The sequence below is a fragment of the Ammospiza nelsoni genome, chromosome 2 (assembly GCF_027579445.1).
Source record: "Ammospiza nelsoni isolate bAmmNel1 chromosome 2, bAmmNel1.pri, whole genome shotgun sequence".
Lineage (NCBI taxonomy): Eukaryota > Metazoa > Chordata > Aves > Passeriformes > Passerellidae > Ammospiza > Ammospiza nelsoni.
Window position 1 is genome coordinate 32,722,679 of NC_080634.1, and position 17,094 is coordinate 32,739,772.

Genomic DNA, 17,094 nt, shown 5'->3' on the forward strand with positions numbered 1-17,094 from the left:
AGGGGAGACCAGAACAGGAGAGGCAGGCGCCCGCCCCCTAATCGGCTCCATCGGCTCCAGGCAGGCGAGCGGAGTGGAGCGGGGTGTGTAAGCACCCTTGCTAGCGGCGAGAGGGGGCATCAGCCAGGTGAAGAACAATGAAGAAACTGCTCCCCACGAATGAGAGAAGACAACCCTCAGATTGCCAGCTCTCGTCAGCTCCGGTGACAGAACTGCCGGACACAAGAGGAAAACACTAACACGACTGGGATAAGCTCGAGGACATTTAACCAGCTGCCTGAAGCTCTTTAGCTCGGAGGGCAGATGTTTATCAGACTTAATGCAGCAAAGTGCCTGCGAGATATAGCCATTCTGTGGTTGCATCAGATCCTTCCCAACAGGCACCGAAATCCAAAGTCATCACTGCAACAACATTCATCAAAAGACAATGGGGAAGGAGACAGAAAAGGGCAAAACAGGAGTCAAAAAGAGGTAAAGGAGCAGGAAACAAAGGCAGGCAGGCAGGAACTTTCTCAGGATGGTAAAGGAAAAATGCAGACTGGGAAAAACAGCTGGAGAAGGGGCCAGGCAGACGACAGGGACTGGAAGAAGAGAGATACAGACAAAATGTTTTCCTTTCAAATGAGTGTGTCCATCGAAAGCACATTCACCCTTCTGTCCAGCTCCTCAGTACCGTTCTGTTTCCCTGCAGCAGAACTGCAAATCAGTTGGGAGAAATGCACTCCTGTCTTGTGGAACTGGGAGCTGCTGGTTATATACCAGTCTTTGAAGCTTACCAGCTGCTATTCATCCTTCCCTTTGTTTCTGTGTGCAACTATGCCCGCCTGGGCTTCTTTGTGTCTCTCAGTCCTCAAACTGTGCCCAGAATAAGGATAACAGGAGCCTCTGACCTTCTCCAAAGTTACCTATTCAATGAGATGCATGCACTCCTCCCTTATGTCCCCAAATGGTTGCTGTCTGTCAGAAAAGGTCTTTCAATGCCCCTGCAAGCCCTTTTCTTCTGTCAAGATTGTACCCTGAGCCTGAGACTCGTCTCAGATGCTGGGAAGAAGGGGTTCCCATTCCTTCTATTCCACCACATGCAAACACCACCGTTATTTTGTCCCAGTATTTACAGCAAAATAATTATTTCCCCCCGCAGTAGCCTGCTGGCTCCCTTCCCACTGCCTGGCATAGGAAACGGGCAGTCGCGCCCTCCCCTTGCCGGTGCGTTCGGCACCGGCCGGCCCCCCAGCCCACGACCGCAGTCAATCCCTGCAGGGGTTCAGAGGTCCCCGAAGGGCGCTACCCGGGCAGCATCACCCGCGCAGCCCCGGCCCCTCTGCCCTCACGCCGCTCCGCCGTCCCGGGGCGCTCCGAGGCCGGCCCGCGCTGCCGCTGGCGGCACGGCGGCGCTGGCAGCCAGCCCGGCGGCAGAGACCGCGCCGCCGCCGCCGGCCGAGCCGGCTGCCACGGGCAGGGCCGGGCTCCTCGGCACCGCCGCCGCCAGCGCCGCCGCCGCTGCCCGCAGCGCCCCGCCCGCACCCGGGCGAGGAGGATGCGGGTGCGCGCTCGGGTGCGGTGGGCAGCGGAGGCGAGCCTGGGGCTGGACCCTCCCGCGCTGGAGCCACAGCCTCCCCACGCCGACCCCTCAGTGTGTCCGCGCCGGCAGCAGCGGCGGGCAGTGCCCACCGGGCTGGTCCCCACCCCAACGCGGGGGCAGAGGAGCAGCTCGGCACTCGGTGCCACGGGCAGCAGGGCATGGAGCTGTACATGGGGAGCAGGGCCGCCTCTGGCGTGGGAAGCCCGTGTGTGTAGGGCAATGGGCTGTGTTTATGCCGAGACATGGGTGGGTTCGGTTTGATGAACCACATGGAGTCAGGCACATGGGTGACAGACCCACCTGCAAGCCGGGGTTCACATTCTGCAGGGCATGGTGTGGCACTGAGTCAGTGAAACTTGGAACTTTCTGCAGACCCCCTTAGCTGGGAGTCCTTTGTGTTAGCAGTAGTTTCTCCATTTTCTATCTTACAGTAGTTAATTCAGAACAGGAATTAGTGTAACAGCAGAACCAATGAGAAGCTGGGGTTGTATGAAATTAAAGATGAATTTGCACCACTTGGCATAGTCCTCATTTTACATGGTATGAAACAAGAATGATACGGCCATTTTCCTGTTGAAACACAGGCCAGAAGTTGTTTCCCTTCAATGGACCATCTGTGTTCACATGTGAGCCCAAGCATTCATGTGTGAACACAGGCCTATACCTTGCCTTCTAAATATTTTTTTTTTTTACTCTTCAGTCATCCAAGCGGGAAGAAGAAACTTTGCTATGAGACTCAGCTGACCAAATGAGTAGCTACTGAAGACACAGGGGAGCACACAGCACATGGGAAAATGAGTATAAATAATTAGGCTTAGCAACATTTGCAGGCTGGACTTTCCATCATTGTTACATCACAAGGTCACACACTCAACTAGAGACAGTATACGAAACTTTACAATGTTAATAATGGGATAATATCCTGCAGGCTTTGGCTTCAGGACTAAACAGCTGGTTTGCAGTTGTAGTGAACTCAGTGACAAAAGATGTTTCATGGAATCAACCGTGAAATCAGAATTTGCATACATTAAGGCTTTGGACCAGTCCTTATATTATGCATTACAGAGCGCATGGGAAAAATCTCAAAAGAAAGGTGCCAGGATTTGTTAGTGTTCAGAGGCATCCATTCCTTGTTGATACTACAATTATAATTCTTCCCTAAAGGGTGAAGCTTGGTATTCTTTCTGGACCACTGACACTGGGGGCACTGTCCAATATTGTTCTTGCACAATAAAATAGTAAGAATTTTGTTCTGAGAAGAGATAACACGAGAGACCTTGCCTTCACTGGCACAAAAAACAAAAACAAAAACAAAAAACAAAAACAAAAAAAGAAAAAAGAAAAATGGAAAAAATTAAAAATAATAGAAAAAATAAAAAAGATCTTGCCTAATTCTTGGAAACTATAACATCTACATGTAACTCAGTTGTAGTGACAACTCTTTATTAAAAAAAGAACTCAAAAGCTTCTGCAGCAGTAGGCACATCTTAGGTTGGCACATCCTAAGTAATAAATTGACCCTTTCTTCTGCTCTACCTCTCCAGAAAGGGCAAAAGACTCTCATGACTCATTCCAAACTCACTTAGATTTCTAGATGATAGGAAATTGTTCTAGAGATATGGGGTATACAACCTGGGACAAAGCTCAACCAATACAATTAGAGCAGCTCAACGAACAATAATAAAAAGGATACTGGGCTACATTTTTGCATAAGAGAGCACTAGGAATGTAAGTGGTAGTTGGCAGAATAAATTGTTACTGATAATTGTAAGACCCAGCTGAAGTATCCCAAATGGTTTGAGATCAAATATCTTACTGTTACCATGACGAGTGTTTTTCCTGCACTTGTAGAATGACTTCCTCTCATATGTCTTATAACCAAACATGCATTTGTATGGCCAAAAATCTACATTCCTGAATTCCCCAGCTGTGCAATTCTCCTCTTTCCACAAACTGCTAACCGTGTTTGAGCAGCAGAGGCACCTGCTTTACCACTTGGCTGCTTACTGAAATATATTAAAAAAAAAATCTGCTATTACTGTGTCACAGTAGTTATATAAATCCTAATGCAGACATTTTTCTTTCCTCTTTGCTTTATGCTGTCTCAAAACCAGCATGCAATTCTTACTCTGAAATACGTGTGCATGCTGGCAATGTGCAGTTGTTGCACAATCTTCAGCAGAGCAGCGATACCACAGTAGCTCTTTGTTAGCAAATTCTCTGTGTAAACAAACCCCGTGCACCTCACAGCCTGAAATTACAACTTTTGAAAATGCGAACTTCATGCACATGGGAACTCTGTTCTAGAAGGCTTCAGAGTGTAGTAATTCTGTCAAAAAAGTAGTATTTTGCTTCTGTCAAAACAACAAAAATGCTGTCTAGCATTTTGGTGTTCTTTATCTGTATCTATTATCTATTGCTAGTTTACCCTGCTGGTACTTGCCTACGATTGCCTCCTGCTCTCAAGTTGTGCTTTCAAGCTGGCTTTGAAGTGGGTGATAGTATCTTTTTCCTTATACTGTTGTACAGAGTCAGAAGGAGGGGAGCCTGAATTTGGAAGTGGTTTCCACCTTGCAGCTGCTAGAAGCCAGAAGTCTTGGCAAGCAACACAAGCAGACAGGAGAGCATTGGATGATGTCTGGGATTTTGGCCTCTGACATCACCTGTGAGGTAGCCTTGCCTCATACTCATTAAGCAAATAGTTTTCAGAAGAGGTGCCTGAATCACATGTGAGGTTTGGGGAGTAGGACCCAGATGTTTGTAGAACAAAATGAACAAACTGTCGTTCAGGCGAGAGAATTAAGATGGGTAGGACAGCACTGCCACATGCTGAAGAGGTAGAAGAAAGCAAGTTGAATGGGAACATTCGTGGTAGGATGGGTGTTTGGGAATGACCAGTGGTTGTGTCCCATATTTGCAAAGCTGGGAGTGCAACACAGGTTATTGAGGAACACACGTGTTGCTCCCCTGGTGTGCAGTGTGAGTGTTGTGTCTAGAGGTTCTGAAAGTTGGGTGAAGGAGAAGTTCACACAGGAAAATGTGAAATATACAGCTGATACAATATCGTGAATGAAAAGGGTGTGGTACCGAGGAAACTGAGTAGGTGTGCCACAGAAACTGATCAACAAGGTGTGTCGGTTGATAAAGGGGATGTGTCATATTTGTTTGCTGCCAGCAGTTATTATTTTAGAGAAGTGACAGCAGCAAGGGATGGTGCAGCCCTGGCTACATGCTGGGTATGTCAGGCACATGATGCTGTATGATGTGCGGCATGGGGGACATGTCACAGAACATAAGGTGAGAGGACATAGGCTTAAGCTGTGCCAGGCAAGGTTTCTGCCGAATATTAGGAAGAATTTCTTCACTTTCACACAAGAAAGTGTGATTAGATATTGGAAAGATCTGCCCAGGGAGGTGGTGGAGTCATTGCTCCTGGAGGTGTTTAAGGAAAGACTGGATGTGGCACTCAGCGCCATGATCTACTGCCATGGTGGTGTTCAGTCATAGGTTGGACTCGGTGATCTCAGAGGTCTTTTCCAACCAAATTGATTCTGTGGTTCTGTCACACATTTACCTGTCACACAAACTACAAGGGTTCTGACTTTGCACACCACATGCCAACAGCAGTAGCGACAAGCACAACAGGTGTTGTATGATTTGCTGCACTGACAGATGGAGCAACTGGGTGGGCATGGCAGGATCTGGGCTGGGGTCTTCCAGGGCAGTCGGAGCTGGACCAAAGCCCAGTCTGGGGTGGGGGAGAAGGGCAGGAGTGGGTGTGAGGAAGAGCATGAGGAAGAGCTTTGTCAGCAGGCTGTGGGATGTGATCCTGCCCCTCTACTTGGCCTTAGTGAGGCTGCATCTGGAGTGCAGCGTCCAGTCTGTGTTCCTCAGTAAGGAGAGACATGAAGATCCTGGAGCAGGTTGGAGGGGGAATGAGGATGATGAGGGGACTAGAGCAGCTCTCTTGCAAGGAAAGGCTGAGAGAATGGGGCCTGCTCAGCCTCGAGAAGAGAGGGGACCTTAGCAATGTCTATAAGCAACTAAAGAGGGGATTCCAAGGGGATGGAGCTAGGCTCTGCTTGATGGTGCCAGCCACTAGGTCATGAGGCAACGGGCAGAAACTGATGCTCTGGAAGTTCCACCTGAATATGAGGAAGAACTTCTTTGCTGTGCAGGTGCCAAGCACTGGAACAGATTGCTCAGAAAGGCTGGGAGTCTTCCTCACTGAAGATATTTGAGAACTGTCTGGACACAACCCTGTGCCATGCGCTCTGTCTGGAGCGGGCAGATTGGACCAGACGATCACTGCGGTCCTTCCAACCTGACCCATTCTGTGGGAGGCCTGAGCCGTTAGACAGGAGTGGCCTCGGCCACCTCAGCGGTGCTGCCGCCGCTCACGAGTTCAGGTCGGTTCGGGTCCACCCGGTTCGGTCCGATCCGGTTCGGTCCGAGCCGGTTCGCGCCGAGCCGGTTCGGGCCCGTCCAGTCCGGTTCGGCTCGGTCCGGTCCGAGGCATCCCGGCGCCGCCGCCCTCGCGCTCCCCCGCGCCCGCCGCGCGCGTGCCAAGCCCGGCCCGGCCGTTACGGCACCGCCGCCGCTTCGCTGTGAGGCGGCGGGAGCGAGCGCGGGCGGCGGCGGCGGGCGGGGGGCTCGGTGCAGGGAACAGCCGCGGCCTCCTCGCCTCAGCCGCGGGGAGGAGGGACACCGAGGAGGGGGAAGGCGGGGTGGTGGTGGGGGGGGACGAGCAGAGCGTCGCGTCGCGTCGCTCGCTTCCCTCTAGGACCGCGCCGCCGGCGGGGAGGAAGGGGCGCGTCTCCCCGGAGCCTTCGTCGCCCCGCGCCCTCCTTCCCAGGCCCGGTGCCGGAGGGGGTGGGGGTGGGCGCCCCGCGGGTCCCCTCAGGCTCGGCGGTGCCCGGGGCGGGTGAGATGTCGGGCTGAGCGGGCGCGAGCCCGCGGGGGTGGGGTCCGCCGTGCCCGGGGAGGGGGCGGGCGGGGGGGTGGTTGGGACCGTCCCCTCACAGCCGTCCCGCCCCGCCGCGCTGCGCCCATGGTGATTGTGCTGCATCCCCCGCGCGCGGAGCGGGGCGAGCTGCCCGCGCCTCCCCGCCGCGCCCGCCGGGGCGCCCAGGTGGGTGGCGGAGGGGGAGCGGCGGCGGCGGCCGCTCGTGGTGCGAGGGGAGAGGGGCGGGAGGGGCGGGGGGGCCGCGCCCCCGGCCCGGGACCCGCGTTCCGCGGGCGGGTCGGTCGCCTTGCGAGCGCGGGGTGGGTGGGGGCCGCCGCCCCGCGGGCTCGCTCGGCGGCCGCGTCCCCGCACGGGTCCGTGGGGATCGGCGGTGGCTGTGGGGGCTGATCTTCCCGTGATGGAGCTAGGGGGGTGTGTGGCTGGCGTTGGGTCTGGCAACAAGATCTTCCCAACTAGGTTTCCTCTCCCCTTTTGTTTTCCGGTGTTTAAAAAAGAGCTGGTGGCACCTCGGTGCCTTTACTGCCTGACATCTTACCAGGGGCTCCGTGTTCCAAGCGTGCCACTCTGTTAATCTTGGATTGATTCCATCATTTAAGCAATCATCCTCTAGACACGTTATTTTGGTTTGGGTTTTTTTTTTTTGTTTTTCCTTTTTTTGGTCACCGTTTATAAACCGCTGTTTATTTTCTGTGGCAGCGTGGGTTTTAATGCATGGGAGTACATGCTCCTTATGCATAGGAATACACACTTCTGAACTGAAATGTACTTTTCTCCAGTCTCACCTGAATCCTAAGGGTTATTCTGGGGGAGAGGTTTAAAGGTTGAAAGGCTCACAAATAAATAGGAATAGTTTTTGTAGGTTTAGAAACTTAGTTTCCTCACATGTTCCCCTGTAGGTACGGATTTATCTATCCATTGAACGTACATTTTTAAGTAAAAGAACAAACTGCTTAGCTTTGTGGGCTTTTTCCCCCTTAGAATTGCTTTCTGTGATAGCATATTTGTGTAAAATACTTAAAGTTGCGCATTTCCCCTAATTATGTTCATGTCATCATTTTCTTTTGACTTTGCTTACTGTTTTGAATAGCACCTTTTCTTCCTTTGGGATTTAGTTTATTTCATGCCTTTGTATGTTTATGTCTAATAGGGATGTTTCTTCTTTTTTTTTTTTCTCCCTAGGTGTTGGTGACTTCAGTCATTTAGGGGTTTAGTTCTGAGGAAGCAGAGACACGAGGATTGAGTTTCTTTTACATAGAAAGCTACAGCTCTTCACCAGTACTCTTTTTACTCCTTCCCATCTTTCCCTGCTCCGTAGGGGAGAACAATTTGGGAATTATTTTAAACATTCATTTACTCCCGCTTCCCTCCCTCAGAAATCTACCCTGGTCCCAGAGGCATCCGCTAGACAGTGCCTGACAGGACCAGGAGAGCGTTACCATTGCTTGCTTGCTTTGGGAGCTTCAGTAGTACCCTTCCCTCCTTTGGGGTGTAGTGCAGGGAGGCACCCAGAACACTTCTGTGCCACCCTTTTTGGTTAGTCAAGGATCCAGGAAAAGGGGTACCTAGCAAGACACGTGACCTCCTTAAGGGAGCCAGAACTGAAGCAGCACTTGGCACGCTGAAGGAAACACCCATCTTTAGTGTCTTTTTCGTCTTCCACTCCTTCCTCACCAAATTTCTGGTAAGTCTCTTCAGCCCATTCATTCACGCAGTGCATGTTTCCCTTCCCCCACTCCAGGCGCTGGGAGAGGCGTGCACGGAGACTGTGGGGTGGGGGAAGGGAGGAGGGAAAACTGGCTGTGTACACACGGATCGGGGAGGAGAGGGGGTATTGCTGTACCACACTGCGGGGGAACCTGGCACAGGTGGAAAAGCAGCTGATGTGGGAGGAAATGGTTGTTTTATTTCAGCCGGGCGTGCGTGCGCGCACAGGGACAGTGGAGGGGCGTGAAAAAGCTGAGAGCCTGTTGTTGGAAAAAATACCAGGACCAAAGTAGGAGGATGGCTGATACTGACCAGTATTGGGCTCATGTTGCAGGGAGGAAAGAGAATGAATTATTCGGTGGTGATGGGGAAGTGGGGTGTGTGAATGAGGAATCTTGCCTTCTACTTGCAAGCGTGAACACAGAGGAGGAAAGATGGGGGGTGTGGATGTTCGCCTTTCAGAGGCAGCCGTGCCTGGCAGGATTGCTGCTAGCATCCTGAACATCACTCAGTGCAAAGGTGGAGACAAGGAGATGAAAGCCATCATGGGGAGTGCAGTTGCCTGTCTGCAGGGGTGGGAATGAATGGGAACAATTAATATATTCCCATGTCCTTTGGCTGTTGCAGTATACAAATCTCAAAGGGAAAAGGAGGTGAATACTGTGATGTGCTTTCAAAGAGGTGTGCTTGGGGTTCACCTGCCTGCAGAGACTTTCAATTCTCCGATGCATGTGTAGAGGGTGGATGATAATGCAGCAGCAGTGGACAGATTGTGCTGCAGCTTTTCAATATATTATATAAAATGCATTTAAATAAATACTTTAATTTTTCAGATTCTTCAGCTTTTAAAAATGTGTTCTTTCCAAAGATTCTCAAACAGTTATGTGACAGTTTTAGGAAAACTAGTTTCTGGTACGTAAAAGAGGAATTTTTCTTGATGTTGGCCTTAAGCATCACCATGAAGCAGCATTGTCAGAAACGAGTTGACTTATCTTGGATTTATTTTTCTAAAGATGTCAGTTCTTTTCTCTATCACCATGTGATATATTCATCATCCATACATATTTCGTAACATTTTCTTAAGATGATCATCATTCTGGTATCTTTGTGTGGAAAAAAAATCACTTGTGCTTTATGCTCGAAACAGCTGTGAACTGTTTGCAGACCTGCTCTCCCTGTGACATACAAAGTCCTATTTCTGGGGTGCTTCAAATACTGCTCTCTTCTCATTAAGATGAGACAGAGATTTCCATGACAGTGTATGATGGATTACATGCTGGGTCATGTGCTGGACAACTGTTCATTAGCTGTTTAACTGGTCTGCTGTCTGAGATTGACTTTATAATTCAGATCTGCCTTGAGTGTCTCCTGAAGGAGATAACTTGAAAGCGTCTGCCAACCATTCTTAGGTCTTCACTGTCTTGAAATGCATCCTTCCAGCCGTTCTAGAAAGTGCTGTAATGGTAGAGATGATTGGTTTCTTTGGAAATGTGTACTCAGTTGCAAGCCTTAGCTAATGTATGATGAAAAGGAAGTCAAAATACCTTTTCCAGCTTGAATAGCAATGTTCTGAAAATGAGTATTAAGGGATAAACATTAGTGGTGTTGTTAATGTTACTCATAGTCAGGCGGGTGCTTGGAGCAATGTTTTTCCTAGTTCTTCCTTTTCCCATGGCGGTTGTGACTGTCAGTCTTTTGCTCATTCCTTCTCAATTCCCTGAGATTTTTATTGTCAGTATCTCAGATGTAAGAATTAAACATGTCTAGAGGTATGCTAAAACTAAGGTTAGGTTTTACCTCTCTTTTAAACACTGAAAACTGTGGAGTTTGTGTTATCTGCACAGTGCTGTAGCTGAGAGTCTGAGCCAAGCTCTAAAAAAGGGGCGATTCTGGGAGGGGCTGCTGGTAATAACTGTTCCACTAAGGTGTTTCCCAGATCCCACTGTAGGCAGTGGGTGTGTGCTGCAACATCAGATCACAGCTTGAGCAGGTGGAATAGCTAGATCATATTGATCCTTGATGCTATAAACATCTGGGATTCCATTCATTATTCCCATAGGGAAGACACAACCCAGACTTTTTAATTTACAAAAGCATTGAGTAGTTGCATCGTGAACAAAAAGAATATTGAATTTTTTTTGCATACTAGATACCTTTTATCTTAAGCATTTATCAATAATACATGAATTAATCAGTATCTCCTAAAAATGGGTTTCTTGCTTCATCTTAAGGGAAATACATCACGGTGAAAAAGAAAAAGAAATGAGTCTATTTTTCTCCTGCTTTTTGGTTTTGAAGACAGGAGAACGAGTAAATGAGCCATGGAGACCAATCTCCCATTCCTGGAGGGAGAGGGAGGTCTCTAATCTTCTCTGAAGAGAACAGCTCCTTTAAGGCAAAAAGAGTGGTTTTCAGAGAAGATTTCCAGATCTCTCTAGACAGCTGATCTGATTGGCTGAATTCCCTGTTATTTCAATAAAACATATTCATACATGATGTAAAGTAGAAAAGAGCACAGTGAGTGCTTTTGTTAGAGCAGCTGCTAGAGGTGTACTGCAGATTGAAGGAATGTGGGAGGAAATAGGTTTGCATGTGCTGGGGAGGGAAGGAAGCTGCTGTGTGATTGCTGGAGTAAGGCCTGCCTTAAGCAGAATAAGGGTGCTACAGCTGAAAGTTGGGGTGATCTTTCATTCCCTCTATAAATTGCAAGGAATCTGTTCTACGCAGTGTGTTCCTGAAGCAGTTGTGGCAGCGTCTGCTTGGCTGGAGTGACACACAGTTTGATTTTTATCACAGACCTTTTACTTTGATACCACCCTTTTCCCTTCTCCCAGTCTGTAACGTGCAGTTAAGTTTATGATTATTTTTTGCCTTCGAATTTCATAAATCTGTGAAGTAGTTATTGGAAGATTGTGCTTACTTTGACTGTAGTAGCTTTGAGTGAAAAGTGCACTTCAAGTGGCCATCTTGAAGTTATTTAAACATCTGCTCTTCCCCTTATATATACCATAGTTAACTTTGCAATAGATGCTCTCATGGATTAGGAAGTATTCTTTGCACACCCAGCATTGTCTGAGATTGTGTCTTTTAGATTGAAATGGGTGGAGCTGATTTTCAGGGAAGAATTCTGGCAGTGATATCCAAATTCAGAGCATAATGCTTTTGTGCATCTGACTGCAGGGCCAGCTTTCCTCCTACAAACCATTTTCTTGAGAATGTGGAAGGGATTTTTAAGATGTTTGGGTTAATAGGGTAAATGCAAGTTGTTTTATGTGAGATTTCTTGCACAATCAAAATAGATTATTCGGTGGGACTGAAACTGATGAATATATTCTGGTTTTAGGAGCAGAATGTTAGAAAAAGAAATTCTTTTGGGTAGAAAAAAAAATGCTATTGGGTTGGAGGTGAAGGTTCAATGATGTAGGACTGCTAGTTTCTGTCTCTGCTGCTGGCTTGTCTCTTGTTCTAAAGTGAGCTTCTCAGTCATTACTTGCAGACTTGAGATATTTACCTGCCTTTCTTATGATAAGATGGGAGCTTTTGTATATACATTTATAAAACCAATAAGATTTGGAGCAAATGAGATGTAGTATTAGGAGAGAGATGAATAGCCATACCCAAGGCATTTTTATACACCTGCTGTATATCCACATTGATATATATGGACGACCCTTCTTGACAATGTTGTAATTTCTTTCAAAAGTAGAAGATGGAGGAAAGAGAAGGATATTAGCTGATTTTTAAGGAATTAAGTGCTGAAATGACAGTCAGGGGAAGGTGGTAGTGTATTTAAGGGGGTGGAGGTGGGGCCACATAGAGAAGAGATTTGGGAAAATTTGAAGCAGATTGGCAAAGAAAGCAAAAATGGGGAGAAAATACTTGGTTCTTGTATTAGTGTTAGAACCAGTACTGAGGGGGAAAAAAGCCTCAAACCACAAAAAGCCAAACTAAAACCCCAAGCAGGCAGAAATATATGATGGTATCTGATTTATGTATTTTTTCCTTAGCGCTGAGGAATCGTGTGCGGTGCGTTTCCCTGCCCCGGGCGTTCTCCCGCGGGTGTGTGGGACGGGCCCGTCCGGGCCGGGGGCAGAGCGGCGCTGCCCGGCAGGGGCGGCAGGTGGCGCTGCTGGGCGCGGCCAGCCCCTGTGCGAACGGCAGCGCTGGGGGCAGAGCCCGGGCCCCGGGCCGCGCCTGCGGCGGGGGCATTCCTGCCCAGAAACACAGCCTGTCCCGCCGCCCGGCGCAGGATGTTGCTGCAGGAAGTTCCCTGTAAACTACCGCCTTCAGACATGCATTGTTGAGGGAGACACAAGTGGGGCAGGGTCTGAGAGATGTCAGCCATTGCCAGCCCAAGCCTCATCTTGTCCTTTTCGCTTCGAGCTGCTTTGAAGAACAAAGAGGTTCTTGAAGAGATCAAAAGATACTCCTTATAACCTCCCACACCCATTTTTCTGCAGGGAGCAAATGCTCTTTTTCCTGCTTTACCTTGAACATCTTGACTGCATTGAAGGGCTGGTCTGGATCTGTGATCGTGTTTCCATAGCTTCTGCCTTTTTCCAGTCTGTTAGTGTGAAGAACTGTAGTTCTTGGCTTTATTGCTGCACCTCATTTACCAAATCAATGAAAAAAAAGTCACAGTCTTTGTGTGTTGTTACTATGGTTCTCAGTACCATGAATAAAAATGTCCACTTAAAATTTTATTTTCTTATTAAGAAAATGTTGTTGTGGTTGAAAAAAAAAAGTTTTTTAATACTAGAAAAACCTAGCTGTTTCTTAAGGTTGTAACTAAACAATCCTTTGTCCTAAGACCTGCTGCAGAAACTAAAATTCTTTGTAATATCAAGTGATAGCAATTATATACTAAAGGTGGTTTTATATTTACATTGTGTGCTGGCAGCAGTCATTATGACTACCAGGCAAAATTCCTGTTTCTATCTCAGAATTCAGTTCTGCTAGGAGCTCATGTCAGTTACATTGGTGAAAGTAATGATTTTTTCATCTTTACTTTAATAAGAAAGTTTAAAGGTGGTACAGAAAACTGTTCTGGTTTGCTCCGGAATTCCTGTTCCCTACATCATGCTTGTTTTTCTTGAACACAAAGGAGTAGTCCATTTATGCACCTGTAATTGGTTTACAGCTTTAAAAATAATTCAGTAAAAATATATTCAGTCAAAAATAGTCCAAGTGCTCCAAAGCAAAAGGAGCAGTACCTTACTATTATCTCTTCTAACCCTATTGAAATTCTTCAATTGGAGCTGTGTTTTCAGTTCTTGGGCCTGAATTCATTAGTGCTGTTTATGTATAAAGGTGATTTAAAAAATGTGATTTGAACCAAGAAAGGGCTACCACTGAAACTCTGGCCCAGATTTTGCTTTATTTTGCGTGTGTTAATGTTCTGACATTTTTTTGGTGCTCCTTGTTCCATTGGTTTTTCCATTATTACGTGTTCTGGATACTACTTCAAATAGTTCTAAGTATAAGTATATCTCACAGCAGATGTGAAATATTTGTGAGAGCAAAACAGTCCTAAATAGTTACCTGGAACATTCTGTGGGAATGAATTTCTGTTCTTCTGGTCTGCTTTTTTAACCTAAAGAGTTTATCAACACTCTACTGTTCTATATGTGAGGGAAAGAGATGACTCGAGTCTGTCACTGGGTTTTTAGCAGTGCCTAGGAGAGGGGCAGAGTTAATAGAAGGAGTTATCCTAATCATGAAGCTGAAATTCTGGCCTTCAGATGTGACCATTCAAATTGTTTTCAGTTACATATTTGTGTACTTTTTGAGGACAAAGCTGGGATGAGGACCAAGACCAAATTTCTAGCATTTAGCGTTCATGGAATGTAAATGGATTTGTTTCTGTTGCTGGTACTTTTGTTTGCAGAGTAGGTGTAGACATTATTTTGCTTCTGGAGGTTGGGAGTCTGTTGAAATGGACTGACTTGTGCAGAGGAAATGGCACTTAGTAGAGCAGGGATCAAAAAGATAAGAGGCAGTGTACTCTAACAGAGTCTCCTCTTCTCCTCTGTCTAGCAGTTCCACTGGAAGGAGGCCTTGAAGGTTGCAAGACAAGTCCAAGATGTGCAGTTCGGTTGCTCCCAGGCTGTGGTTCCTAACAGACCGCCGCATCAGAGAAGATTACCCTCAGCAGGAGATCCTGAGAGCCCTGAAGGCCAAGTGCTGTGAAGAGGAGCTGGATTTCCGGGCCTTGGTGATGGATGAGGTGGTGCTGACCATTGAGGATGGAAATCTTGGTGAGAATGAGCTCAGGCTGGGAGTGTGCTGAAAGGGTACTTGGAAAAAGATTGTAAAATGGAGCATCGGTACTATTTAATAACAAATCCCATGTATGCCAGACTGCCTGCCATTCATCTAAATCATGTAGATGTACATCATACAGTTTTTTTAGAAAGTATTATGTTAATCGAATATAATTGCTCAGTTTGCTAGTTTGCATTAGAAGCACTTTTACCTTTCCTCTGCAGAAAAAAGAGGAGGATTGTTTCATTTTGGTGAGTCCAGGGTAAGGACTACAGGACCCCTGAATTAATAAGAAATCATGGAGCTTCAGTACTTGAACTTTGTGGGTCACATTTAAGAGTCTCAGAGGTACTTTTTTCTTCTGTTTGTGTTCTGGCTCCAAAATAGAAAACACTGGAAATAATCTAAAAGGAATTTTCAATGAGCAGTACAAAGTGTCACAGAACTAGGGGTTATAATGTGATGTAACTAAAGCATGCTGCTGTACGGATGTGGAGTTATGTGAATTCCAAAAACAGTGCTGATAAAGTATGTGCATCAAATAATTTGAGCTATTACTACAATTTACAGTGTTAAAAACTAAATGGTAAGATTTCTGTTCTATTTTTCTTCTAGCTTTTTTTTTTCCTGTGATGATTAAAAAGGAAAAGTAAAATGTTAAGTTGCATTAGAAATGTTAAGTAAAAGGATTATTACTATCTTTTTACTTACTATCTATTACTGTAGATAGTAGGCTTATGTGATGGGAAGATACTAATACCACCAATGTCAAGCTGTGTAACACTTATAATTTATTTCTGTTTCAACATTTTTTAATTTGGATTTCCTAAAGCAAGGAGATTGCAGTGGGGGTTTTTTTACCTTTAACTCTTTCATTCCTCTTCCCCATTTATCAGTCAAAAAACATGTGTTGCTGGAGATCCAGGGAAGAATTACATTTCTGAAAGTTGTATTAGATTAATTTTGTGTGGGAAGAAAACATGAAAGTCTCTCAGCTGTGAAGAAGAGGCTGCCATGTAGACCTTGTTCCTCTTTGGGTAATCTTATGTGGGAAGGGAATCATAAAACTGACTCTGGGGAAGAACTTTGGTCAGAATTTATACCCTATTTTGGCATGAATCAATCAACTAAAAACACATGCATGGTAAATCCAGTACTTATTATTCTGGTATTTCTAAACTTCTGTTTACCTTTTTTGTCTTTTAATCTGAGGAGTCATATGATTTTTATCACAGATAGAAATTCTGTAGGATGTCTTCAAATCAAGGTAACTTCTTGTCAGAAAGTCTGAGTTCTGAGCGTGCTTTCCTTTGGACAGTGTGTGATGGGAACATAGGCATTGTGGACTGTAGCTGCAGTCTCTGAGATGCATAATTAGTCCTTCAGCATTTCAGAACTGTTTTTTATTTCTTGGTGATTTCTTGTTTTCTGTCTTGTGTCTATTTTTGGGGAACTAAATAGGGCAAGTGTGAATTGTGGACCTTTCTGCTCTCTTCTGTCTAATGTCTCCTAGCACTGTGTCTATTGCAAGGAAAACGGTAAAAGAAATGAATGTTGGAAAACTAATATTGAAGAATGTGTAGTCCGAGAACAAGAAAAATTAAGAAAATTGCTAGAACAAAATACAAGAAAAGGGTATTATTCTCATACAGAGTGTTCATTCAATATGATGTAAATAACTGACCATTTGAAAAAGAGTGAGATAAAAATGCTGAAAAATCGTGGATAGAATTTTTTTAATAAGTAGTCTGGTCTGTCTAATTGTGTTGTTTTGTTCAGGGTTTTTTTTTTCTGAGGGGTGAGAATTGTCTTGTATCAAACAATTCTTTCTCTTGGAGAGCAATGAAAAATCTTCTCTCTTAATTTTCCAGTTGTGTTTTTTCTAGAGCTTTTGCTTTGGTAAAGATTTCTGCTAGAGGACACAAGCAAAAGCTTTGTGTTTAATTTTCCTTTTTAAAAACCTCAGTTGGCCTAGGAAAAGGTGTCCTGTAACAAAATCCAGGAGGTAGTGCATTCTGTACCCTTTTTGTTATCTACTGTTGTGTGAGGAATCCAGGTTGAGTAAAATTTTCTATGACATAGAGGAGTTGATGAAGAGAATGTACCTTCAGTGGATAATCATGTGCTTTTGCTTCCTTTTCTATTATTATTTGTCTTGAAAGCTTGGCAATTCAAGGCTCAAACTCTGAAGGCAATGCGTGATATTGGAGGAAATAATAGTTGGGTTTTTTTCCATATATTCATACTGTGATTGGAGCTTTTTTTGTCCTTTAAAACCAAGAAAATTTCTTAAGTAAATTGTTAGAAGAATGTTAAATTTACACAGTCAAGTTGGATACTACAGGGTGCTATTTAAAACCTCAAAAATTTGGTATTTCTTTAGATGATAGAGTCAGGAATCCTTCTTGTGGACTTGCTGACTGTCAGGAACATGGCTGGAGAATTCAGAGACCAAAAGTTTAGTATAAGATATTAAAAAGCTTGAATTATTTACTTCACAGGGGTAGAGTGGAAAAGACACTTCTAAATTTAGGAAAATTGACCAGAACCGTGGGATACATACATGTGAAAATTGTCC

General features: G+C 45.7%; 1 protein-coding gene across 5 annotated transcripts in view; it reads left to right on the forward strand.

Moving 5' to 3' along the window:
- The first annotated feature begins 6,352 nt into the window (after positions 1-6,352).
- The window catches only part of RIMKLB (ribosomal modification protein rimK like family member B), a 50,557-nt gene continuing 39,815 nt past the window's right edge, over positions 6,353-17,094 (forward strand). For 3 of the 5 annotated variants that reach the window (XM_059493747.1, XM_059493750.1, XM_059493749.1), the window contains exons 1-3: positions 6,353-6,506; positions 7,728-8,229; positions 14,289-14,509. In XM_059493747.1, the coding sequence (XP_059349730.1) occupies positions 14,335-14,509 (175 nt within the window). In that variant the 5' untranslated portion in view covers positions 6,353-6,506; positions 7,728-8,229; positions 14,289-14,334. Of the gene's footprint in view, positions 6,507-6,590; positions 6,714-7,727; positions 8,230-14,288; positions 14,510-17,094 lie in introns of those variants that run through there. The other 2 variants (XM_059493751.1, XM_059493748.1) reach the window with 2 other exon arrangements.